The sequence below is a fragment of the Scleropages formosus genome, chromosome 23 (genome assembly GCF_900964775.1).
Source record: "Scleropages formosus chromosome 23, fSclFor1.1, whole genome shotgun sequence".
Classification (NCBI taxonomy): Eukaryota; Metazoa; Chordata; class Actinopteri; order Osteoglossiformes; family Osteoglossidae; genus Scleropages; species Scleropages formosus.
The window spans coordinates 12,649,076-12,677,054 of record NC_041828.1 but is presented as its reverse complement, the minus strand read 5'-3'; the positions used below and the strand labels follow the sequence as shown (position 1 = coordinate 12,677,054).

General features: G+C 49.2%; 1 protein-coding gene across 1 annotated transcript; it reads right to left on the bottom strand.

The window, feature by feature from the left end:
- Positions 1-10,745: 10,745 nt before the first annotated feature.
- On the bottom strand, positions 10,746-27,675 carry LOC108922067 (TBC1 domain family member 20). The gene is made up of 8 exons (XM_018731943.2): positions 27,412-27,675; positions 26,102-26,287; positions 25,679-25,759; positions 25,334-25,520; positions 25,101-25,202; positions 21,698-21,839; positions 19,506-19,690; positions 10,746-13,104 (listed from the first exon to the last, which is right to left on the bottom strand). Exons 1-8 carry the CDS (start codon positions 27,482-27,484, stop codon positions 12,852-12,854), a joined length of 1,209 nt encoding a protein of 402 aa, XP_018587459.1. The 5' UTR covers positions 27,485-27,675; the 3' UTR covers positions 10,746-12,851.
- Between the last annotated feature and the right edge of the window lie 304 nt (positions 27,676-27,979).

Genomic DNA, 27,979 nt, shown 5'->3' with positions numbered 1-27,979 from the left:
ATTGATCTTATTTTACTTGGTCACTTTTCCAGCTCCTTGATAGGCAACCATTTTCTCACCTTTTCTTCCACAGTGTTAGCATTTGCAAAGAAATGTGTTTGAAGAATGCCCCTCCTTGAGCGGCAGTGAAAGTTCACGGCGTATTTTAAGCTCAAGGCTTTGGGTTTTCCCATCATTAAGGGAGGCCCACTCTTGATATTCGCTCAGCATCTGAAGGGAAGATAGTGGGATACTCTGTTCTTTCAACCCTCCATGATCGCTCCTGCTGAGCCTGCATAATCCTTAGTCACATTGCGCAAAACCACCACCTGGAAGTCCTTGACCAATGCACATGACGGCATTTCCCATTTACTGAGGATGATGACTTATGTAAATGCAGCGCTGGGATCATTCCGCATATCAGCACTCCAATACAGTGATGACCTATACACACATACTGTATATTCCTGTACATATACACACATGCCCAAAGAGCATATATACATACATGAGCATATATACACACATACCTACATTACTGCTTGAATGTATGTTAACCCTGTGGGGATGGTCATTACACACACACACACACACACACACACACACACACAGTCTACAACCGCCTGTCCCAAGCAGGGTTGCAGCGAAACGGAGCCCAACCCAGCAACACGGAGCACAAGGCTGGAGAGGGAGGGGACACACCCAGGACGGGACGCCAGTCCATCACAAGGCACCCCAAGCGGGACTCGAACCCCTGACCCTCCAAGGAGCGGGACCCGGCCAAACCCGCTGCACCGCTGTTCTTGTTTAAAATACTAAAATCATTCAGTCTAAATCTTAAATCTTGATATAAACGTAAAATAAATAAATTATTCTCATTTACACAACTGATTCCACATAGCCAGCTGGTTTAACCAGCGCATCTCCGGGTTCGCTTATTTTTGCATCTGCACTTCTTCCGTGTCTCTACTACGCACAATTTCCTTTAAAGCAACATATGGAATTGATCATTACACACCTATTATGTCAGATGAGAAAGACTGCTTCTCATTAAACAACCTCTTTGTGGTAAAACTAAGGGACGCAAGGGGTCCGCATACTTTCAGGTATCACAGTACATTCATGCATACACACACCAAACAGAATGACTGGTGGTAGCGAAGGGAAGCTGTGAAAGTCACTCATGACTCAGAGAGCCGCTCATCAGGTCTGATTATGCAAATGGTGGCAGAGAGGGAAAGACAGGGACAGGAGGAGATGGAATGTGTGGGGGAGAGAATAAGGAGACAAAAGCCAAGGGAAAGAGAACAGGCATGTTGAAAGAGACAGAGCGAACGACAGGAGAGGAAGGTGGAAATGGATACAGACAGAGAGGTGGCGAGAGGGACAGGAGGAGCTGCGAGAGGTAGCGGCTCCGGGCTGCGCGACGGCTCCGTGCGAAGCTGCAGCCAAAGATAAGAGCTCAACCTGGAGCTCAGGTGCAGCGAGCCAGGCCGAGTACAGGCAGTCCCGTCACTCAGCCTGCCACTCATACTCATCACCGTGCGGTGCCGCCCTGCTGCTTAACACGCTGTTCGTTCCTAGCCCGCAGAGTAGCGGGGCTCTCTAAATAAAGGGGAGATGATTGTATAAGCATTTCTTATCCCCTTACTCACAGATGTGAAATCACAGGAAAAAAATAAGTGAGCAATACGTTTCAGACCCTTCATTTTTTTCAGACCAGGTGAACTCCATGACACAGCTGTGCGTTTGAGTGAATGGACCTTGCAGATGCTGATCATCTTCAGCATCAGTTCTGTTGGTAGCGGTGAGTCTTGGTTCATTACAGACACAATGGCGAGATATGGAGACTTGGATTCATGAGATCCATACATAAATATTGCATAGTCAGCTTCCTAGATACTACCCTTCTTCTCTGAATCAACAAGTGCCAAAAGCATCTGAGTCACGCCAGTCCTTTATACCCTCTTTGTCTGCTGTGTCTGACAAACACATACACGAACACATCCCATGCCCTGCTTTTACAGCCCAGCAACCTACTGTCAGTAATTCGCCCCTCATGACTCCAGGCTTCTAGAAAAACTTGCAATAACATAAACTTATACTGTATATACACAAACACATTGACTGAAACCGTTTATCCCAAGCGGGGTCACGGCAAGCTGAAGCCTAACCAGGCGACGCGGGGTGCAAGGCTGGAAGGGGAGGAGACACACCCAGGACGGGACGCCAGTCCATCGCAAGGCACCCCAGGTGAGTTTCGAACCCCAGATCCACCAGAGAGCAGGCACAGGCCAAACCTGCTGCGCCACCACACCCCCCTACCTATATATAGCATAACCATATTAATGTAAACATAGACAGATATATATTAGGGTACATTAGTGGGAAAGGGTAGTTGAGTAGATTATTCATGAAACGACACTGGTGAAATTATTACACTGTTCCTTTAGCCTTGATCATGAACCAGGCTAATACGAGGAAGGGTCCAGCAAATGGCCACATGCAGCATACAACTTAGAGACCAGCATCCTGTAGACACGCTATCAAATGGAAGCTCCTCAAGTATATCCAGCATCTGGAACTCGGGGCGAACAAAACAACACGGAGATGAAAGAGCTGGCAGAAGACGCTCCCCGTAACCGTCGAGGAGCGCTGCCTTAACGGCGCAGCTGCCAGAAATGCCCTGAAACGGGACAGCGCTAGAAACCCTATCCCCTTCCACACCAGTGCAGGCTGAGCCAGCTTTTCCACAGAGCTTCAAGAAATACCTCTAAGGGGAAAGGAACTTATAGGCATACACACACGCGTTGTATACCGGAAAAGAGAAACGCGAACCTAGCGGCCGAGGTAGTTTGCGGGTATCAATCACACGTGGAATTGAGGTCGTTTCCCTCGGTGAGGGGGGTTAATAGCAGCCACTCCGGGGGCCCCGGTGAACCCGAAACAATTACATAGCCTCGTGAGGGCGTGTACCGCGCTGCCCGCGGAACGCTGGAGGAGGTTGCGTGGCAGAGCTTGGGGAGACGCCTGGAGGCGATTAGAGGAGCCCCACAATCAGCGCGGTTCTGGAGTTGCCTTGTGTTGCAATCCAAAAGTGTCCCGATCGCCTGAACGGTGCCGCACGCTGTACTCTTCCTCGAGCAGCTTTTCATCCGTTCTCAGCCTGTGCGCTCACAGAGGGCCGCCTTACTCTAGGGTGCAACATCTACGGCCGGAAACACAGCTGTACGAGCCCAAATCCGAGCGTCATTAACGCGTGTCGCGTCAGTTTGGAAAAAATTGCGGCCCGCAAAGCGACGGCGACGTTAACAAACGCATCGCGCTTGTAAATCATATCCGATCGGTCCCGTATTTCCTTCGAAAGCTCGAGCCGCTTTCCAGAGTCTCTTTCGATGATTGTTAATGCCAAGGGCATGAGTAGCTTCAGATGGCGCAGTGCAGCTCTCGCTATCCGGCGAGCAATTAGTTATTTCTGACATTCCGTACACCGAGAGCTCCCCAGCCGCGTGCATTAGTCAAGCGCGATTTTGGAAGGCAATGAGCAATGGGGGGAATGCTTGCTGACACGTGTGGTTTCCCCGTCGCAGGCAATGCGGATGCTCGGGCACAGATTGCAGAGGCACTCCCCCCTCGATGGCTCACCGAAGTGCTGATGAAAGCCGTTCCACGCCAACCCCTGCGCGGCTGAAAAGCGCTGGGTCCGTGGTCCACTTGCCTTTTCCGAACTTACAACCGGTCTTGGAATTGCCTCTACAGGTGTGTTGTGTTTTAGCCCACCTGCCCCCGTGCCCCCGTGCTCCCTTGCCTCCCCAGCGCTCTCTTTGATTCTCTGACATTTCCTCAGCTTCCGGATGGATTAAAAAATGGATTTGGCCTTCATCCTTGTCACGCAGATGACATCGTGTCCCATCATGTAGCCTGCTATAACCGTTATGACTTGCTCGCATGCCTCATTTCCTCAGGTATTTATCTTTCTTTCATCTATCTTCCATCTGCTGCTGCTCGTGGCTATGGGTTTCAATAAAACTATTTACTTTTAGGATAAATATAAAAAATAAACTGATAACAGCTAATTTCATCATCCATGACAAACGGAAATGGCATCTGCTTCGAAAACAAATTGATTCCAGATTTATCTACCTTAAGTTCCCAGTCTCGCATAGGCCCGAGCTGACTAGTTATCTCTGCTTTAAAGTGTAAAGTTTTAACACAGGTGACATATATTATCTTTCAAGGTTATCAGCTATACTCCTCTTCAGCTGATCAGCGGCTATACTGTGCGTGCGACATTCCAACCGGCTCACAGGCATTTCGAACACTGCACGCTTTATTTTTTTCTGTACAAACATTTTGTTAAATTGACTGTTTCACCTGGGTGTGTCTTTATTTTCAAATTTAAAGCAAATCCTCATGAAGCTGGACTTAAAACTTGCAGGTTTCATTTCTCTCGTCAAATATTTCCACGTAGGCTTCAGGCTGCCCGTTACAGTTTGTCTAGATCTCCCCTTACTGAGCCGCCCGATCCGAAAATGCCGAGGCTCTGAGCTACACTCAGGTGTACCGGAGGCACAGAGACAATAAAGCGAAAGGGATGCAGCTGGAGTTAATCTGGGAAGACAGAATCACGGCTGGAGTCTGTGTTCCTAACACAGTTACGCTGCCTGCGATGCCGGCCCTATGGTGGCTTTACTATTTGAACACATGACGCTGATTTGTTTAATAAAACGTGACCAGTCACAGCCAAAACAAATGATGCCATGCTGATTAGCAGCCTCTTGGTGCCACACAGCCATATGCCAGTTCCCTCTCGTTGCCCACCATGGAGAGGCAGGGAGGCAGAGCCGTGGCACACTGGCACGCTTTCACAGACGCAAAATAATCACCCCCCCGTCACCATCCCCACAGGGACATCAGTGAAAGGACAGAATGAGTCCAGCGCAAAACCCGCCACTTCTCCCCGCAATCTCAGTTCTCCTCTGCAGCATTCGTTTTGAGCGCCAGGATCAGTGAGCTCTGTGAAAACAAACAGTACAGTGCTAGTTCCAAGCCCATGCCTCCTAGGCACTCTCGTCACGCAGTCCAGGCTGAGTGGGGCCCCGGGACTGGGCAGGCCATTAAAGGACGTTTTGTCGACAGAGCGGGATCGTATTTGCAGCCGCTTGTGATCCCTTTGCCCATGGAAGGGAATGAAAAACAGCCGAAGGTGCTCGGGAACAGATGAGTGGGTGGGAAGGGGGGGCTCTGAACCAGCTGGCTCCAGCGCATCCTGCTCTCTCAGGCTTGCTGGTCCTCCTCGGCCCCAAGCCCAGGAACCACCCCCCTTGCCATTTCTCCCGTCGGCCGTCGCCAAGAACACCCCATCAGTTTGTGAACATTGTGCTTTGCTTTAGTGTGGAATGAAAGGGGGTTCTCAGCCCACCTGGCATTAATGGTGCTGCTTGAATCAAAGGTAAGGATTGAGCATGGGCCTATAGGTAAGTGAACCATGGTGGATTCCAACCCAACCCAAAAATGGGGAACATATTTATTATACATATACACATATACATATACATACATACATTATACAGCTGAATGTTCTGCTGAAGTAATTTTGGACAAATACCTTTTTCAGGGGTACAGCAGCAGGATCCTTCGTGGGATTTAAACCGGCAGCTTTTAGCTTACAAATCCGTGTCCTCATCGACTGCGCTATCTCAGAGCTATTTCAGCACCGAGGTGCGCAGAGTAAGAGGTAAACCACGTGTGTTTTCCTCCAGGAGCACTACCTGTGCTTTTCGAACTATGATGATAATTTAGAATTGAAGCATCTGAGGCCCCAGAGGTCCACGGCGCTCCGAGAGCCTCGTCGCAGATGCAGTAGCACGGTGAAAATTAATCGCAAGCAAACGGGCCTGGCCAATCAGACGCACTTTAAAAAAAGTTAAAACAAATTCCGGTGGAGCCCGAGAGAATAATCTAGTAAAACGTACAATCTGCCTCACTGTCAGCTCAGTCTTCCAGCAGGAGGGTGTCCCGTTTGACAGGCCTCCAATTACTCAACCTGCCTGGCGATCGCCTCTCCGGAGTGCCCGTTCCTCCTCTCCGTCCAATTACCCCATGGCAGGAGCCCGTTACGGAGTAAAGCGAGTCCCGGTCAGCGCGGTAGTCCCCGCTGCAGCCGCAGCCGCCCGCCAGCATGCCGCCGTCGCCTCGCGCCCGCGTCGGACTAGGTCGCGAAGATGAGCTGTGACAGCTGGGGCGCAGCGGGCCGAAGACCGCACGGGTTCGAGGAGGCAGGTCGTCGAGCCGTGCCTTCCAGGACGGCCATAGCGAACGTGGAGTCGGTGCCCGTTTCCAGCTGGTGCGGACCGTGAGACCGTGCGGCGGTGGCGAGTGTGTAAATGTGCTCCCCTGGTTACAGTTTGGAGCTCTGTAGAACCCTCTTGTTTGGAATGACAATGAGCTGCTGGGGCCTTTGCTGCGGACTGCTGCACAATTTCTGCCTTTTTTTTTTTCTGAGTAGCAGAAGAGAAAGCAGAGAAAGAAAGATTGGGATGGCATTGGGGGGGGGGGGTCTGGGGGAGTAATTATTCAGACTGATTATTAGTCAATTACAGTTACTTTACAGGACATTTGTGCCGGAGTGGGAGAGAGAGTAATCCTGTTCTCGGCGATGTTTCGATAATGTACTTTACGCCGGCAATTGAATGTCGCCGTATTATCTTGCCGAAACATTTGCCGCACACTCTTAGTGTGACATTGCGGCATGTGATAAAGCTGAAGGGCTGGGGCTGGGGGGGAGGGGAGCCCAGTTCCAGCGTTCCGGGAAGCAGGTCAGCAGGCACCCTACGTGACATTCCACTCCTCCCTGGGCTTCTTTCGGGCGTTCCAACGGAATCAAACGTTCGGCCGTGTGATCGGAAACACCCACCCCGTTGTTTTGAGAACGCGCGGGGCTGCCAGTGCACGCGTGGGTCCTGCGGAGGGCTGCACATCATGCCGGAATGACCCTTTTCACCTTATCTATGGATAGAGCAGTCCACTGTTGCAGTAAAGAAAGTGGGGAAATGACGGAAACACTTCGGCTTGGTTTGCAGGGAGCTTCCGAAGAAAGAGAGGCGGAGAGGAACTGCTAGGGGTGTGGGGGGGGGGGATTTGAGGACGGGATTTGAGGGCAGACTCTCACATTCTTAGATATTCCCCCATGAGGAGCTTTGCTACTTTAAGACCTAATACATCAGAATAAAGTTCAGCTTTCAGCAGAAAACATACATTTTTAAAAAAAAAGTGAACAAAATAATGCAAACACTACAGGGAAAAGGATCTCAACTTTGAAGCAGCTAAATCACGATTATAAATGCAGCTGCAAAGGTGAATAATATCGGGCTGATTGCCAATTAGCAGTGGGCTATGTGTCACTTATAAGCAAAGTCTTACAATTAGCACTTCGATGTATGAGTTCTCAAAGCAACGTGTGGTAACTTACAGAGTTCCAAAGGGGCCTGATAGTTGTTGCCTGAGTTACAGGTACACTAGCTGGGGGGGGGGGGAAAGATAACTGCTAAATTATTTAATGTGATGTGGAGCAAAGTTTCAAAAATAGTGGCAGCATATGCCAAATGTGGACAAACTCCATCAGCCAAGAGGAACAGCGGATGTAAGGTGAAGATCAGGGGACGGGGACAGACAGACACTTGCTGAATTCCACAAAAGCACAGCCTCGGAAATGATCGTAGTACTGAATCAGCACCCCTGCGAGCCAGTCGCAATAAAATCTATATGTCACGAGCTTCACAAAGCTGGAATTTATGGCCAGGCTGCCATTTGGAATCCACTTGTATCCAAGTCCAATGCACAAAGACCCTTAACCTGGTGTAAGGAGCACAAAACCTGGACCTCCGAACGATGGAGAGCGTTACATGGGCTCACGAGTCCTCTTTGATCCTATTTTCTACATCCAGAGAGGAAACCCAAGGGATACCTTGAACCCACAATCTTTGTTGCCACCTTTTAAACATAGTGAGGGATCCTTAATAGCATGAACAGCCATCTTCTGGGAGCCATTAGGTCTGATGAAGACGGTGGTTGTATAACAGTCAAGGAAATTGAGGATATTTCACAGGATCAGGTGCACCCTATGGCGCAAACACTATTCGCTCATCATGCTTCCATATTCCAGGATGATTATGCCCCCATACACACTGCTAAAGAAATTTGAGTGCTTTCATGAATGCAGTCAAATCTAGACATCATTGGGAAGTTCTGGAGTGCAGAATGCAAAATACATTTGCAGCATCCTAGTACACACAGTTCAGGATGCGTATGCCTATATTCCATTTAATCTGTCACGATGGAAGAAGGTGGCTGTACTCCTTATTAGGGCCCTGATGTTCATATATTGTTGATTCTTCTGTAATTAGCCCCCACCCTGTACAAAAATTATACGTGGGCTGCAATATACTATGACGGCACGTCTGCTGCGTGTGAAAGACTGAACGGGGGGTCGCCGTCATTAAGACGTCTGTATGTATGAAACAGTATGACTTCCTTGTTCATTTTTTAATGTTTTATGGACACGTTTTCCTAATTTAATGGACAAATATGTTAATTGGCCCAGTAAAATCAGCCAGCTGCATAAATTGGTACGTAGTTGTCGGTAGCTTAACGCTGCAAGTTGCGATAAATGTAAACGTGTATTTGTAGCGAGGTGAAGGAGACACGCTAAGCCCATGCTATGCAGGTGCCACTCATTTCCAATTATCGGGACCTGGGTCTAATTGAAGACTCTAGGAGTGTCTGATTGAAGACTGAGGAGGTCTTCGCTAACGGAGCTGATTAGATTAAAACATGGCGCATCTGAGCACTGAGCTTTAGTGACAAGTGCATGTTTCAATGAGCGATTACTTGCGCAATGTTTGCAGCGTCAAAGATTTTTTTTTTCTTTTTTTTATTAAGTTTTATTGTGAAACAGATTTTGATGTTTGTCATGTTCCTTCCAGGTGTCCTGTAACTCCTGCCAGCCCCGCGGGCTTGCTGCAGGCAGTGGACCTGTAACCCACCAAGCGGCTGAGCCACGACGGCCTTCGCGTTTATGAAGATCCACCTCAACGCGGCAAAAACTTGTTTCCTTTTGTCCACAAATATATAATAAACATTGAAATGTTAAGCGGAGGTTCGTTGGAGTCTTACAATATCCCCTTTTTACTGGAGTCAAGGAGTAGTCTGCAGTAGTTGGGATTCTTACGTTTGATTTCTTCAGGAAAAAATGTAGTAATGTAGTCATCGCGGTAATTTTCTCGTAGAGATGCGTAGATGAAAACGTAGCCCATAAGAGGTCGGTTGCTTTACCTACGCCGGCCCGGGGCGAGCCCGCTTGTCCGCTAGGTCTGCTGCCGAGCCGAGCCCCGCGTCCCAGCGCCCGCCCCGGGCCGTGCTCGGGCCGGCGGGAGCGCGGGGGTTTGGCCCCGGCTCAGCCCTGCGAACAGTCAGCGGTGAAACTCATCAGAAAGTTCCGGGAGCTCAGGGGCCAATTAGAGTCCACTCATTTCCTACCTGCGCACGAAAACACTCCAACAGTCATTTTTCATTATTAATACTTCAGCACCGCTGACCGACAGGAGAGAATTTAATTTGATCAATTAACCCAGCGGTGGAGCGCCGTGGGTCCGGAGCCCCCCCTTCCCCTCCGACGCCCACCTCTCTGCGCTCGTCGGGCTCCGTTGGGGGTCCGCTGCGGTCACATGAATATTAATCGCCACCTTCGCCGTTTGGGCGCGTTCGGGTGCTCCGTGGAGACGAGACCTTGGGCCGGGGAGGCGAGACGTACTCGACTCCCTTTCTGCGGAAGGAAGCCGGCTTCAGACAGCCGAGCTCTTGATCCGGGTCTGCAGATCCGTCACTTGCAGCCTGACCAGCCGGACCTATTTTGGGATCCCATTAACAGTATGGAACCGCACATCTGCCAAGTGTGTGAACAGAAGAACCATTTATACAGGTGACACATTTTCAGTTTCCCCTCAAAAGTTTATTCATTTTTTTTTTTTTTTTTTTTTTTTGTTAACATGTACAAAAATAAACCAAAACACCATTTCACCAGTACCTTTTTTGAAAGCTGTCAGAGGAGTTTCGCATCTGCTAATGTGATGGTGTTAAAGAACACACTGGCACTTACGAGAATTCACAAGATGTTTCGGATACAAAGACATACAGTACCAAAGAGGAACCTTGCTGTCGCCGAGTTTGAGCGTGGCAGTTGGGTAGGGAACGATCGGAGAAGCCGCAGCAGCCAGTTCTTCACGGTCGCTGCACCGTAAAGGCTGCGAGAGCGAGGACCATCTAGGTCCAGGTGAGGCCCGCCACCTCCATCCGGGGCACCATACCTCTCCCCCTGCCCCTTTTAGAGCCTTTTCGATGGCACACCAACACAGCCGCTTGCTGTAATGCGAAAAGAATCCGACGGCCCCCCGGTCATCAACTGTTAAAACGGGCTGCGGGGCCGTTTCAACGCCGGGTGCTTTTCGTATTCGTAGTAAACACGGCACTTCCTCAGACTGGGCAGCACCACCTGAAGGACTGTGATAACCACAAGAGATGCACTCACGGGATCAGGTCTCATCTCAGGTGCCAACAAGTCCTTCATTTTCCTAGTAGTTTCAGTTTCAAGTTTTTCTTTCCATAACTAGGTAGAACACATTAAAAGCAGGTACCTGAAAATTAAAAATGTCTGTTTTACCCAGAATTCTTATTTAATACAAACATATTACAAAGAGCCTTTTGTCCTGTTTTTTTTTTTTTTTTTAAAGCTAACTACATGTCACACACTCTTGTGAAAAATAATTAGAAGAGGTGAACAGCCAGACCATTCACAGCACTGAAATCGCACCACGCCAGAGCGGGGTGCGAATGCATTCTTAAAAAAGACAGCTGAGGTTATTGCATAATTAATATTTAGCTTCAAACTACAGTATACTACAGTACAAAGGCCTGAACATATTACTCACAAAGCAAGCTACGGTATGCATTCACAAAGTGTGTTACGTACAAAGTTCAGTCAATAACAGAGTAACAACACGTATTTCCGAAGTCACAAGAGTGGCACGAAAAGATTCCCGCGTCACCAGTAATAGCAAAAGTGGCAGTACGAGCACTTGAAAAAGAGCACCTAATGAACGTATGAACGGGTGCAGAGGTGCGACAAGGTCGGGTGAGGGTCTGCTTTACATTCCGTAAGTTGTACAAGAACTGGAACTACTAGAAGTACTACAGCCGTGACCTGTAACTCAGTAACTCAGACATTGTGTGCCTAATTATGCTTACTAGCTAAATAAATGTATAAAGAGATGAAGAAGAACATAAACGATTAGCAACAGCTACGCTCTGGACTTATGGGTGACGAATGCTCTTGTACTGAACGTTTGTACTTCACTGGCAAACTTTTGGTTTTTTTTTTTTTTTAATTTATTAAATAATAATAATAATAATAATAATACATTATGTGCTAAAAGCCAGTCCCTTACGCTGACTCTACTGAACATCAGCTTGGTCCACTAGGTACATCTCACACCTAAGCCCCGTCAACAAGCTGGGCTTACAAATAAACAAACAAACAAACACAGTAAGACGCAAATACAAGACTGCTGACCAATTCCAGCAGCCGGATGCATTTATTTCACCGTTTGCGATACGGGGTGCTGGCGTTTCCCGACGGAGGGCACAGCGCCGCGGCGGGGCTTCCGTTCGCCCACGGCGAGACCGACAGCGCGCGCCATCACGACGAGCTCGAGACGAAGCGACGCAAACGCGGTCCAACCCTCCCCCCGTGTCGCAGAAAGGCCTGCTGACGCAAGTACCCCCCGTCCCTACATCCGTAAGCGAGGGCAACACGATGTTGGCTCGTTGCCTCGTTTTGAGAAGCGGAGACAAGAGAACCACGGAACCCACAACACCCTTGAGCGCAGGAAACATTTAGAAGAAGCTTGAAAGAGGACGACTTGACAACCCACCGCGCAGACCCGTCCGCGGGCTATTTGCTTCTGGATTTGGACGGATTACTCAGGGAACAGGCGTTTCGGGTTTGATTTCCTATTAAAAGCGCCGCTTGCTCAAATACAAATCTTTCCCTCTGGCTCGGCGTCAGAGATGGGTGAGCGCAGTTGATCTTTCGGTCGCGTTTCGGGAGGGAACGTGCGCACGCAATGAGAGAATAATGGCTGTCCCATTTGCGGAGACGACTGCACTTAGTGCAGTGCTTCGATGGGTGGCGGCACCGGTTTTGAAGGCGCGCTGATGGCGCAGGGGAGGAGGGGGACTCCAACGTTCCTTCACCGGCATTGCTCTCACATACGACTCCTCCTGACGCCCTATCATGGGGCAGGTAGATACTAGTGGTCACGTGATTCTGGGTGGAGAATCATCTGAGCTCATAGTCCGAGGAGTGGGGGGAAACCCTCGAGTGCTCTTTCCCTTAGAACTGGCCTGTCTGATCCAATAGAAGCCCTTTATAATGGGCTGTTCCAGACAAGTTTATTGCTAGTGTTTCCTTCCCTAAATTGAGCCTTTCCTCTCTTTTGCCTTCATGGCAAAAAAGGGTTTTTTTTTTTTTTTTTTTTAATAATTTCCTCCTCTGTTGTAGAAACGTGGATCAGCAATTTCCACACTTCCGCAGACATACTGCTGACAGGCTGGCATTCAAAACGCTTATTGTTACAAAAAAGAATTTCATACCATCCTTTCCCAATATTAGCACAAGTTAAATCTATAACCGCTACCGAGTGAATAAATCATACTGGAGATGCACCGCGCTCCGCCACCCGACGCCCTTGCCCGCTGCCCCGTGCCCACCGAGTACACAGATGAGTGTCGCTTAAAGGGTGGCGAAGGGTGAAGCTTCAGAAGAGCTGCATCAGGAACTCGGGGGCCCAGTCCAGCGCGGTCTGCGCCACGGCCAGGGCCGCCGCGCCCAAGGTGGCAGAGATGCCCCACACCGCTACTTTGATCAGCTGGCTGGTGCCGGAGGCCTGTCCGTTCTCGGGGGCCACCGGCAGGGCGGGGGAACGCTGGCGGAGCTGCCGCCGCAGCACGGCATCTGGGCGCTGCTTCAGCGTTGCCATCTGAAAGTCCTTGAAGGAGTTGATGGTGATGCTGAGGAAGACAGAAAGAAGGGGCGGTTTGAGTGCGACAGGCCAGTGAGGGGACGCTTCTGTCCAAACGGATCTCAGCGCAATTACAGCGAGAGACAGGGCGCCTCCACTTCTCCGACAGAAATACGGGTCATCTGTTACATGTCAGTTTGGTAAATCCCAATAAATCCAAATGTACCCCATGGGGAAAAAAAAAAAAACATTCAAATAATTTCAAATGCTAAGCATCCAGGCAAACGGAAATTTATGTAAAGCTTTAATTAAGAAAAACTTTATTTTCAAGTTACCGATTCTTTTTTTTTTTTTCTTTCGAAGTACGTCCTCTGTGTGTCCTTTAAGGTAATGTAAATTTATCTTCTCATCTCTTATCTCAGCACCTTAGACGACCTCAGGTACCATCTCTCTGTTGTAACTACAGACGCAGAACTTAGAGACACGTGAAATTTTCATTTTATATTTAGGAAAGCCTGGAGAGAACAAAACCTTGCGTTTGTCTTCTTCATTTTCTTTATTTTTCCTGAAGGAAAGTGCGCGCGGCTGTACCATGCCTCGGTGAGGTAGACGGAATTTCACACGAACATGAAGATTAAGCACAGCAGAATCCTTGGTGATGGACAGAATGGATTTTAGTTCATCAATTTGGAATCATGGTTATGGTTACAAACCTCATTAAGAGCTAATAAGATATTCACTTCTGCTCCATTATTTTCCCTCCAGACACATCCTAAACATTACATTAAATTAAATGCAAATCATTTCCTCATACTGGGAGAAAAAGGACTGCATAAAGGTTTCCCGGAAAAAAAAAAAAAAGAACGTAACATGGGCGTGGACGAGGGCTCCGTGTCTTAAAGACTTAATTTCGTTTAAAATTAGACTTGATTTTATTCTCCAGCTCTCATTAGGATATGATGCTAATGCCATAAACGCTGAAAATAGCTGACAGGTAACACCGGAGCAATTAACTTTTAAACTTTTAGTTGAACAGCTGAAAGCCCCAGAGACAGACGGGTTTTTCAATAATGAAACGTATTCCCCACTAAGTGGCGGCTGGACCGGCTGGCTCCACGTAACCGAGGCCTCCTTCGCGGCGAGATCCCGCAGTTTGGCACAGGCTTCACAGCACCGCGGTCCGACTCCTGCCGACTTGATGCAACGATCGCGTCAGTTTGTTCTAATTCTTTAACTTGGCAGGGGATGCCCAGCTGATGCCATACTAAAGTTTTTTTTTTTTTTTTTTTTTTAACCCCCCCTGCTTCCTTGTAGGAAACAGAGCCATTTTACCGTTTTCTTGGGTCATGCTTTGTCTCGACGGGATGGCCCACAACTGTGCCCACCATTTCAAAAGGACCCATGTGGGGCGGGGCATCACGGACGAAGGGGGGTTCGATCCAGCAAGCGTCGTGATGAGTCACTACTCTTGCCGTTCTGGCCGAGGGGCGCCAGGTGCCTGCATGTCAGAGCGCTGGGGGGGGGGGGGGGAGTAGAGGTGTGCAGCCTGGTCAGAGCCCAGGGAGCATCATCCACGCAAGGCAGATTGGCAGCACTACAGCCGAGCTCTCTGCGTGTTACGCCTCCCCCAATGCACCCTCTGAAAGTACATGAGAAGAGTGTGGACAACAACCTCACTCAAACAGTGCGGCAGCAGGTAGCACAGTGGTTAAGAACACACACTGGGACCTGCAGGTCTCCGGGGGGGCCCTGCTGAAGTGCCTTTGAGAAAAGTTATACAGCTAAAAAAATAAAAGGTTGAAGGAATTCATTCTAAATACAGAGGAGCATGTAACTTTCCCTGTACATGAAATACTGATGAAAATAAATCGCTGGGCAAAGACTGATGCCACAGTAACTACGGTGTGGCTTTTACTGCAGTACCAGTGAAAAGTGTGGGAACACCTGGGCAACACCTGCGTGGGACAAACTGGACAGAGGAGTGAAAGCAAAGCAACACGCAGGTGTCCTACATCTCGGGGACCTGCTGCACAAGAGCTGGGGGGACGTGGCACCGCAACCCCTGATCAGCACTCTTACCCAAATGCCTTGTAGGGGGGAAAAAATTGTTTCCAGCAAGAAGACTCAAATTTTTCACTGGTCTTACAGTAATCAATCTTCATCATGTTGCTATTAGGCAAATATAAGGTCTTCCACAGACTGGCCACTATCTCTCTCACACACACACACACACACACACACACACACACACACACACACACACACACACACACACACACACACACGTCTCCAGCCGTTTGTCCTGAGCGGGGCCGCGGGGGGCCGGAGCCTAGGGCGGGAGCACAGGGCGCAGGGCTAGAGGGGGAGGTGGCGCACCTAGGGCGGGACATCGGGCTGCCACAGAGCACCCAAAGCAGGACTCGAACCCCAGGCCCCCACTGGCCACTATTCCCTCAGTAATTTAATACCTAAATTAACAATAGAAGTTCTGCTTGCAAATGGCTTATTTATTCATCCATTTAGTTGACACATTTCGCCAAACTGGCTTCCAGCGTTAGGTTTATACTGGAAGAGCCTTACAGTGATTTAGCCCATAATACAGCTGGGGAGTTTTTTTTTTTTTACTGGAGCAAGTCAGGGTAAGTACCTTGTTCACGGGTACCGCAGTGGGATCGGGGGGGTTTGAACCCTGCTCCTTTCTGCAAAGGACTGGGACTAGCCACTACACTACCTGCTGAGTGGCTGAGTGTAAATAACGAGGTGAATGCAAACCCAGAGAGCAGCTAAGCCCTGCGGCACCAGCGTAACGCTTTCGGCCCAAATACGCAAGGCAGCGGCGAACAGGACTGCGGTCGGAGGAGTCTCTCCCGCCTCGCACCGTCTGCCGTAGCCGGCGCTCCCGTAGCGGCGCGTCGGCAGCGCCGAAGCAGCGGAGCTCTCTACCGATGTTCCGCCGGCGCTTCCCGCGAGTCCTGCTGCACACCTGTCACGCGAGGGGGAAGCTACGGCGAGCCGTCGCAAAACAAACGGGAAACACGGCGAACGAGCCCCAACCGCAGACCTCTCAAGATTATTCAAAAGACGGCCTTTTTGTGCGGCGCCGCTAAATAATTAACGCTCCGGCGGAAGTGCGCCTCGTTACTCGTCGCGGCGCAGACAGACGGCTGCCTTTCACCGGGGGCCTCGCTTGATCTCCCCCGCCGAGCCGGAGGGGCGCCGGCAGACGTGGCGCGAAGCACGGCACGGACGGGGATTCAGACTGAACAAAAAAAAATTAATAAATAAATGTAAAAAAGCCCTCACTGCAGAGCACTTCCTGGTAAAGAAAGGAGACGACACGCACTTCTCCCGGGTGTTTGTGCACCACAAAGGGAAGAGCTTCCCCGGGTCGAGAAGCGCGGGGCGCCGTTTGCTTTACCCCACAAAGTAACAGGTGCACTTTCATTCGCCCATATCTAAGCCGTGCCTGGAAGCTGCCGAGTGCCGCTGCCGTGTTGGATTCAAACCGATACGCCGGGGCCCGACAGGGACTCGAGCGCTGGGGGAGAAGCTGACCGGGTCACGCCGAGATGAGGCGGGGAAACGCTCGGAGACCACGCCCCAAACCTTTGACCTCGCACACCGTCGCATATGGCGAGGCCGCGCATCGCTGTTCGGCGTCCCCGTCCGGGACCTTTGACCCTAGCGTGAGGCACTTACAGCCAGGGGTATCGCCGAGTGCAGTCACCACGCGGAAGAGCTCGCTGGCGCCGACGGGACACCGCCGTGCCTTCTACCGCTCGGCCGGAGCGGCGAGGGCGCAGCGACAGAGCTGCCCCCCCCTCCTTAAGGCCAGCCCGGGGTGACACAGTCACCCACTGCAGACTTGGCAGCCAGCGGGGTAATCATCCGCATCAAATCCTGTCACTTCGCAAACGATCTGCTCCTGTTGCAACACATCGCCGCAGACAAACGCGGGGCCGAAGGCGGGGGCCGCGAAGCGAGCTCCGCGGGGCACCGAGGTGAACGGCAGCAGCCGTGCGCGTTCCATCACGGCCAGGTGAGTGGGGCGACGGGCGGAGCGTTATTCCCGTCCCCTCACCACTTTCCCATCCAATCACGAGCGAGGATGAAAGTTGCCGCCGCTCGACAGCTTGTGGGGGGGGGGGGGGAACACGGAGGCCGGAGGGCCATTTTCTTTTTTGCGATAACACCCGACGCCACACGTGCGCGCCGCTGACAGCGCTAGGTCCACATCAGCCCCCCGGCGGAGATGGTTGCTATGAGCACTCCTAGTGTTGCAGGAGCTGCCACCGCCTTTGATGCTCAGTTCATGCTTTGCTTCATCATCCCCACAGACACGTGTGGCACGTCCTCTGGTGGGAGCCATCGGAGGGCTGTCCACAGCTGTCCGGCATTAAAAAAAACGAAAAAAAAAAAAAAAAAAAAAAAAGCCACAGCAATTACTGGGAGCCGGTATCAGCTGCTCCTGCATTTGACCGAGCTGTTTTTCAAACCGCTTGTGGATGCTGGCAAAAGTTTTTTTTTTTTTTTTTTTTTTTGGGACAAAGACAGCAGCCAGCGAACAGTCCCCCCTCTGCTTTACACAGAGCATTTGGGAGCTCAGAGACATCATCCCGTGTCGCCAGCACCGTTCCAGGCCGTGTTGGCATAACGGCAGGATAAAGGTTAAGGTGCCACACGCGCTCATTTCATCACCTCCAAGAACAATGCGAGCACACAGGCGCCCCTCCCCCCAGAACCCCCTGGCTCCCCGCTGAGGCCCTACTGCCTCGAGAGGCCACAGATGCTGAGGGGAGGTGTAATTTATGCAAAATTAGGCATGCACATAATTACCACGGGACATGTCTCATTTATTGCATTGCTGCCCCCCATAAGGGGCCTTGGAGTCCCTTTCAACACCGAGGGGTGAAGCGCAGGGACCAGGGCGCCATGTAAAGCACGTCGGATCGGCACCCTTTGCCGGCCGCTAGTCCGACGGAGGCGCGAGGGCAGAGCGGCGCCAAATCGGCACCAAGCAAGGAAACCTGCCGATCAGAATCCTGAACCCTGATGCCGATGAGCAGGCGAAGGCGTTCCGCTTCCGACCGTTTGCCGACGAGAACGTCGCGAGAAACCTTCTCCCTGTAGGAATCGCCACCAACACCAACACGCTGCGTCTCCAGCCAGACAGGTACGGGTTAGCTATAAGGGAGTCAGACGCAGACAGGCAGGACGCCGGTTTACATTTCAATAGCCCCTAAGGTTACACCTAGGATGACGGAGCCAGCGGCTCTTATTCCCCACTCCACAGCCCCACCTGCTGGACCGACGACAAACAGCGCGTTCTATTACTTGCATCGCATTCTCATTTCTTTCAACGCGTATCGCAATATTTAACCGGACTGCTTTCGGATTGGATTTATCCATAATTCCAATTCTAATGTAATTTTCTCCCCCTTGTGCGGATGTCCCCGGTTCAGGAGAGAGCAGAACAGTATGTTACAAAGCACAGAGACGGAAAAGAACAAGCAATGACAGAGCATAGCATTTACAAGGTCACCGAGTCAGCCGTTAAGTCGTACTCGTTACTACGGTAATAACAGAAGAACTTTAGCGTTGTCTCTGAATGAAACCGGCTCGCAGGGATCTGCTTCGCCAACACCGATGATTAACTTGGCACAACGCAGCACAAGGAAAACTTCTAAGCAGAAGCATGCTGGGAACATGAAAAAGAGCCATTATCGTTTGTGCATTTCCGCAACCCAATTATACAGTGCCTGGCTCCGGCGATCCGGGTGCAAAGTGGAGGCCCTCACGGGATACACACATCCACTCAAACAGGCACACGCACGAGGCAACTTGTAGGGATCAACGTGAGATGACATTCAAACCGATTAAGAGGAAACGGACGTCTGGAATGTCGAAGGAAACCGGATCAAGTGGAGGAGAACCATGCGAATACGGGAGGAACGCGAGGAGTACTTTTGAACTCCGAAGGGAGCTGGGCTCAAACCCGTGTAAGGTGACAGCTCTACCCACTGAGTGACCAGGCTGCCTTACGGAGCATCACGCGAGGTCCGACGTCTCGCCTCTTGCAAGCATGTCTGAAGAGGAGCTCTGCCGTGGTGTCCTGGGTGTGACCCTTCCTGCGGTTAGATGCAGCATGACTCCTCAAGCGAGAGACAAAAGCGACAGGGGGGCTTCACAGGCCAACAACGTCCACCTCAGCCACAAGCAGAGAAGGGCAGCGATAGACTGATGGCCCTCCCTCCGAGACCGAAAGAACCGTGGGAGCGAGAAACCAGCGCCACACACACACACACACACACACACACACACACACACACACACACACACACACACACACACACACACACACACAGCCCTTAGGTGTGAAGAATGGAGACGGTCTGTCACCCTGAGTGCAGGCCATTACTCCTGGAGCACACTCAGCTGTCCTGTTCCCACCTCTTGCGGGACTGCAGAGCGGCACGCTGCTCCAGCAGACTGGGTGGGTACATCGAGAAGAGGGTGTGGGCGTGAGCGATCAGGCCCTCGTAGGGCAGGTCCTGAGGGATCTGAGAGAGCAGGTGGTGCAAGCTGGCCATGTCGCACTCACAGCTCTTCACCTCCTGCTCCCGGTGCAGGACAATCTGGGGGAGGAAGCAGACAAACAGGGGGTCAGGGGAGCTGGTCACATGACCGGAGCTCTGCTCCAGTCATGGCAAGCAACGATGCACCAAACCTCTGTTACTTATGTACAGGTGTGAAGTACGAGGCGAGATGTATATGGGTGTGTGAGACACAGGCATTGCAGGTAGTGGAGGAGTTACAGCAGACAGGCTGCAAGTCGAAAGACACGGGTTCAAATCAATTCCTACTCTAAAACCCTTCATCAAGGTACTTATCCTGAATGCCTCCTGTGAAACTGACCCTGCTGTATTAACGGATAAATCACTGTGCAACTTAATACCTAAGGGCATAAGTCACTTCGGAGATAAAAATGTCACATGGATTCATACTTGCACTGTGAAGGTTACAGGTTCACGTCCCCAGGAATTTACATTTCTGCTTCATTTACCTGGCACTTTTCTCCAAGGAGCATCCAATGATTTATCCATTTACAGAGCTGGATCATTTTTAGCGGAGCAATTTAGTGTAAGCCCTTTACTTAAGGGCACTATGACAGTAGGTGGGATTCGAACCCACAACCTCGGCCGTTGTACCCCAGAGCGAGCTACTTAACCCGAAGTGCTCATCTCCTGTTTGCGGCACATGTGGAGGGGAAGAGTTAAAGCCCGCTGCCGTTTGGAAACCTAAGAAGCGGAGCTGCACTACATTTCCTGGCCGCTCCATTATAAGGACTTCAAAAGGCAGAGTGCCCCCTCTGGTCTCCGCGGCGAGTGAGATAGGGGATGGGCTCGGCGCAAACGGGCCACGAGATGCTTCCACTAATCTTGCAGAAACAGCACTAGTCTTCCAAGCAAACCTCCAGTGAGTTCATTAGAGCTGTTTAATTAACTGGTCGACAACAAAGTGCCCCCGATTCCCTCATGATGTGCGCAACAAAAAAGGAAAAATAACAACAAAAACCAGCAACAACAACAACAAAAAAAAAAAAATCATTAAAACCCCTGTCCTTCTTTCAAAGTTTCAGGGGTGTTGGTATACAGCATTGAAGGGAAAAAAAAAGCTATCAATGCAATTAAAAACAAAAGTGTGTGCGCGCACGCACACATGCACACACACACAAAAAATGAGGAAAAACGCTTCATTGGGATCCTTCAGCATCTCTGTAAAGTTACACCAGATCCCCATCAGTTTATCGAAAATCAATTTTAATTTAAGTTTTCACCAAGAGGATGTGAATGGAGGCACAACGGGGTACATTGTGCGGTACATGTATGCAGCATCACAGCATAACGGGGGGGGGGGGGGGGATATATATCACGCAATGAAATTATTTTCAGGGAAATAAAATTCTATTTGTCCTTGGTGGATCAACTTAAGAATTCCCTGCCTCTCATGGCTACGGTCAAGTTTATGTACTAGTTCCAGACTGCTTCAGGCTTTCTTTTTAAACTATTTAGTATTATTGTTATTATTTACTAATTTAGCTGACATTTTTCTCCAAAGACACTACAGATGTGAGGTTTCTACAGTAAGCCACTAAAGGATTTACCCATTTATACAGCTAGGTTTTTTTTTTTTTTTCTTTTCTCTCCTTACTGCATTGATTCTGAGAAAGTACCTCGATCAAGGGTACTAGAGCAGGATGAGGGATCTGAATCCAGGCCCTTTGACAGCAAAGTGAAGCATCTAGCTACTATGCTACCCTCTACCAACAATGCGGTAAAATAATTATGTGATTATTATCTGGCCATGGTATATTTCACTATTTTTTGACCTCACAATAGACAATAATGACTCACAGCAAATGCACCAGCTGTATGCCACATGTAACTGAGAAAACAAAAAAAAAAAAAAACTGACACTAGAGGGGACATTTAAGAGAATCAGTAGTTGTGTGTGAGTGTGAGAGAGAGAGATAGTGGCCAGCAGTATCCGCTCCCCAGGTAGGCTGGTACGCAGTTCATGCGAAACACGCAGTCACACGTCCGAGCTGCGATGCACCACAAGAAGCGAGGATGTGTTCTTACCACCGCAGCAAAGTAAATAGCCATCAGAGGGTGGGAGGCCAGGAAGAAATCGTAGAGCCGGAGGACGTGGCGAAATTCCAACAGGACGTGGCCGTACCACGTGATGAGCCAGCTCAACGCGAAGATGGTGCCCACCTCTGCCCTGCAGTGTGACGGCATGGACAAGAGTGGGAAGAACATCATCGGTGCACGCCCGGTCAGACAAGACCGACCCCCCCAGCGCCCTGCGGAAACCATTAGGGACACCCAAACCGGGCTTCGGCAAGCTTATGAGCACAGCGGGCGCCTCTAGGATCGACACCCCAGGAGCAGGCGTCCTTCTCATCCTGCAGGTACCGGAGCCGCGACCTGTTGATCGCATGCGGCGATGCCAATCGCCCGTGACGACCGCTGCGAACGTCGCATAACGTTCGCCCGCGTCGGAACGTGTGCGAAGGGGACGAGTTCGGGATTCCGTTCACTGGTTCGAGCGCGAGCGGCTCGCCCGGACCCCCTGCATTCGCCAGAAGGTGTCCGAGAAGCACCGCTCGTGCTAATAAAGCAGAACCAGCTACTGAGACACATTTTCTAACTACCCAGTTAGTATTTCATATTTCATCTGCGCCGATACGTTCCATAACAAGAGGGGGAATAAAGAAACACCACAACAGACACAGAACAACCCTTCTACCGCAGCTGTGTCTTTCCTTTCTATCCCTCCGTGTATCAGGGGACTTCAGTCCTAGTCACTGCAGCAGCCACCTAATATTACGCGAAGAAACCGCATTAAAAATCCAACAGCAACCAACAGGGTTTGAAGTGTATATGCTGCACTGGGAGTGTTTTGGAGGCGCCGAAAAGGAAAGGTGACCTACACGCCTGGCCCGTGTCACGCCGGGGGATGCCGTAATCCCCTCGTCCCCTCGCCGGGGCCGCGGTGGGCTCCGAGGGGCTTCGGCGACACTCCGGCGCACATCGAGTGCAGCGGCCGCTGCTAAAACCTTTCCGGTCACATCCGCCTCTCTCGCGGCGCTCGAGCAGACAGGAGCCTGTGGCTCAGCCGTTGCCTGTGAAGATGCTCGCATTCATTATTTAACAGCCTCTTATTCTCTACATTTTAAATGTCCCACTATTAAAAATAACTTCCACGTTGAAGGCTGGAGAACCGGCACGCAACGTACTGAAAAAAAACCCCTTTGGCCCAGTCTGGCCAAATGCAGGTTTCCATGAAACCGAGAAAAACTGAATATGGCTTTCAAGGAAAAAATTTAAATAATAATCTGCTATTTGGAATCCAGTAAAGGCCTGTGATTAACCGCATAATGTGACAACCCCAAGCCGCTAAAGATTAAACCAAGTCCGGCTCACTGAGGTGGCCGTCCGGAGCACTGATGAAATCCAGCGCTCGATTGCTCCTTCTGAGCCACTGCGGAATGAAATGGCTCTGAGAAAAACCGTTTGGCGGTGGATACACATCGCAGCAACTTTTCACGCAGTCACATAATTGGCAGAGAAGTCCGACTTGAGCACCACGTCTGATGGAGAGAGAGAACGGGGACAATTACAAGAGCCGAGAGCCCGAAGGCCGACAGCCTCCCTGGAAACGGACAGCGCGCGCTCGGAGCCTCCCCAATTAAACCCCGTAAAGGGTGTGCTTTCGTGTCGTTTAATCAATTATTCACACACAGCGACGGCGGGAAAAGTTCCCTAATAAACAAGAAATCCACTGCACTCTTTCACTCTCTCCACCCATGTTGACACTGCATTAGTCTCACAGGCGACGAGGGGAGCGGAAGGCAGAGGCGATCGATACGATGGATTTTCTCCCCATCTCTTACGTTTGATCCAATGTAATTAATATCCTGCGACAGACTGCTAGTCCGCATCCTCCAGTGCACCGCTCATGGAGGCAAAAAAAAAAAAAAAGCTTGCAGCCATACACTGTACCCCCCTCTCACCAGCAGCAGCACCTCCAGACTGGAAGTGATTCATTTAGGCTGCGTTGCTCCGAGGGCAACGCACAGCCTGTTAAAGCAAAGGAAATTAAAGGCAACCTTAGCCTGTTCACTGTCTGCTGTGATATAACAAACAAACATCTGACACCCTCCTTCCAAAAATAAAACCCTCAAGGACATCCGTTTAAAGTGTTAACAGAAAAATAACTGGGAAACAAAACAAAAACTGAGAAACACAAAGAAGTGCACACAAAATGAAGAGAAACTGACTGGCTCTATCCTATAGATGACATTATGTCTAATAGTATATTCACAAATTACAGTTTACAATTAGCAAACCCTACACTCCATCACCCAGGGTGAAGGTCGATCATCACTTGCACGATCACGTGTTACTTGACCATGCCGACGTGGTTGCTACGGAGTCTTTGTGCTTCACAAGTGAGAAGTATTTCACCGTTCAGTTTAAACATGGATTCTTACCAGTGCAAGTCTCTTCTCACCGTTAACCTGGATGAGTCAGCTTGTCCTGCTACACATTCTTATACTAAGCCCAGCTGAGTGGATCCATAAAGGGTGTGCTGGATCTGCTATAATCCAGACTCTCACAGTCATGCTGAAGGTGAGTGCTTCATGGTTTTTACCTCAGAAGCTACATGTGTTACTCACAGCAATACTTGCCTCACAATAAAAAAAGTTCACATATTTACTGTATCTTGTGTCACCTAAAATGAAAGCTCCAATACTGTAAAAGACCCTAAATACATCAAAATCTTCAATTTAAAAAGTTTTGTGAAGGTTGATCATCACTTGCACGATCACATGTTACTTGACCATGAGGACGCGGTTGCTACGGAGTTAAGGTCTCGAAAAAAAATGCATAATTTATGGGAATTCTGTGTCCACCAAATGTGAAATGACTCATCACAGCTAAACATTACAGATTAAATAAAAACAAAATTAATGCATCTGTCAATAGCTTTGTTACAGGACACACAGCTGGATTATATGAGTGACGAAGGCTATACACAGGGAGAGATTGGGGTTGACGATTCTCGAAGCGCAATGTATATTGCCCTACTCAAACATGCCAGCAGCTACCCATAGAGGTGACACTCAAGTATAAAAATAGCGGCTACCTTACAAGGTGTTGGGAGTTATTGATGTGTGTCACATGTTTCTATCTTCAAACATGCCTGCTGTTTTACAGAAACACAGTTCATGTTGACCAGCACATTTTTATCTGACAACAGAGCATTGCTTCCAAACTTTGCCGAGCCTTCCTCAGCTCATACACATGACAAACAACCCCATTAGAGGAATAACACTTGGCACTTTGTTTACTCCCAGCACGAGCATTTCTTATAGGGGAACACAAGCCTGGCAGGTGAGAGAAATACAGTATGTGTTGCTAACTGACACATGTCCATGAATCCCTCCATCAGCTCCCACATTTGGCGTGGTCCTACCTCTGCATAAAGCTGTGCAATTCAGGGTCTACTTGCTCCAGTATGGGCATCAGGTAGTTCAGTATATGTTTTGTGCTGTCCATAGTGGGGTCCATGAAATCCCTGCAAAACAAGAAAGGACGCCATTACAAAAAAAAAAAAAAAAAAAAAGTACGAGACCATTTTCTTTATTCACGATTCTCTGCGAGAAATCGGCATCTGGATGGGACGTGAAGGGACAGGGTGTCAGTCACCTGAGGTGGTGATTGGAGAGCCTTTCCACCATGGCTATAGACATCCTTTCCCCCACCACCAGTAAGAAGGTGACCACGATGTCATGGTAGCCCTGGTAGTAGTGCAGCTGTGGGTTCCTCTGCAGGACATCTAAGATAATGTCTATGAGCTGCTCCTGTAGGACCTCTCGCTGCGCTGCACGCATACCTAGGGAAACATCACAGACTAGTTGTGTCTGAGCCAGCTGGCAGCATAAGGATGGTATGTGATCTGACGGGTCCATTATCTCCTAAAAGGGACGTTTTACGGATGAAGCCCCCTCTGCACCTTTCCAATATGCTTCAATTATGCAAAACCAGGAATACCTTTAGGAAAGCGGCGCATTGACCTCCTGACATCAAGGAGCACCTGGTTGTAATCCTTGTGATTTTCTCGAGCATCCTTCACTGTAAATAACACATCTTTCTGTAAATCTATACGTAAAACGTGCCCTGTTGCATTACCATAGAAGGAATTATAGATCCACAGATGCAACATTAACTTGTCAACATGACAACATGCATTATGAGAATGCATGTTGGTGCAGAAGAATGTTCACACATTTATTTGGCATGTGACCATCAAACTTTTACAATATTAAGTTTAAATTAACGGATTGCTGGTAGAACAGAATTACAGTACCAGATGTTACGTGACAAAAGCCTGAATAATGGGTTTTAAAAATATCTTGGGACTTCAAGCCTTATTCTTATCATGCACAGAGCTTACAAACACACAGCTGGATTTACCTGGCTTGGCAGGCAGCTCATAGATGTTGATACTGAGAAGCTTTGGCCACACCTTCCTCCTGATCTCATCTGTCAGCAGTCCTCCTTCACTGATGGCGGCCCTGCGCAGGGTCTCGATGTCCACAGGGTCACTGTTGAGAGCCTGGTGGACCTCAACTAGCTTCTGCCTCTTCCTGGACTCTTGCTCTGCATGTATGAGTCAGTTGTTGAACGTGTCAGTTTGCTGAGTCACATCAAAAGAAGAGTGTCTCGTGCACTTTTCCCACATTCGTATTAAAAAAGCATTTTATATTTTATTTAAAAGGCAATTAAATGACTATCAGAGAGTGTCTAATTCTTGACTTCTGCTGTGGCTGATCTGAGATGTTCGGCATTGCATTCGTACAAGCCATTCCCGATCGGTCACACAGTTATGTGCACAGACAATGAGGGGGGAAGTGTTCAAGAAGTCTGCTCCTGGAGAGTGAACTGAATACTACAGATAATAGAATGTCTCGAAAAAGTATTTATTCATTTAGTAAAAGAAATATATGGACATTTCCATTGTGTGGAAACGCATGTTAACGGGGCAAATGTCAAACACCTGTCCTAATTCAACATTTGTCAAAAACCTGTCTTTATAAATAGCTTCCTCCAACAAGCACTGCGTTTAGTACGTTAACAAGTGTATGAGTGTACTGACGCATCAGACAATATATCTGATTCCCAGATACTTGAGAAATTTGTTTTCACAAACAATGATGTGTGCTCTTGGTTAACATAGACTTGCACCACATAAAGCCATGTGTCAACTGATTCATAAAACTGAGTTGTGCGTTGATTGGTTACACACACAATGACATGCACTGATTGGTCATACATATAATAAGCTGCGCTGATTGGTTACAGGAATAATGACGCGTTTTTGGTCGGCTACGACCCTTTAGACGTGTAACGTGCGAGAATGAACTGGAGCCCGCTCTCGGAAAGTGGCCGGTGACCAGTTTCCTATCAGCCTACTTTGGAATGTCAGCTGGAAGTTGTACAAAATGCGACCACTGACTAAAAAGTGTTAAACACGCCGTGCTGGGGGATTTAGGGAAACCGTTTTGCTGTAACCCTGGGAATCCCAGTGAGATGAGCCTGCCTTGCGGCTCCCACCTGGGAGAGATCCACGTCACAAGGCGGCTGAGATAGTTAAGTATCGATGAGCCGCAGCACGTATGAAACAAACAGTCGAAACTTTTCTGTACAGTCAAGAATATATTGCCAATGACACGTGTAGGTGAAATGGAATTACATTCACTCAGATCCACTTTAATTATTCTCACCTCCTTTCTTTATGTGTCCATTTCCAGTCACTTGGAATCCAGTATTCTGTAGGTGTTTCTTTACCTTCTTCATTTCCTTTTAAATTATAACTACGCGCATTATGAATTTACCGTACTGTGAAGGGAAACCACGGAGGAAATGCATACAAATCTGCAGCTGTCATCTACCATACAGCTGTTCCTGCTCGATCGGTTCCTGTCATCCAAATGCACCTCCACCACGCAGACGGAACCGCGGCGGCCCTGTTTTATTATTGGTCCAAACTAAGGGTGTCGTATAGATTAGCTATCTGATTGGACAAACTGTAACAAACGCGCCCGTTTGAAGGGATCACGTAGCGCGAGAGAGACGCTGTGCATTGTGGGCATTGTAGGATGCGTAATCATTTTGATTATTGTTTGAATTATTCTGAATGAATGTTAAATACGATAGATTTCTTATAAATATATTTATTCTTTTAGTTGACGCTTTTCTCCCAAAAATAGTTTACAATGTTAAGCTATTTACAATTATTTACCCATTTATATAACGGTGTAATTTTACTGGACTAATTAATTTAAGAGAAGC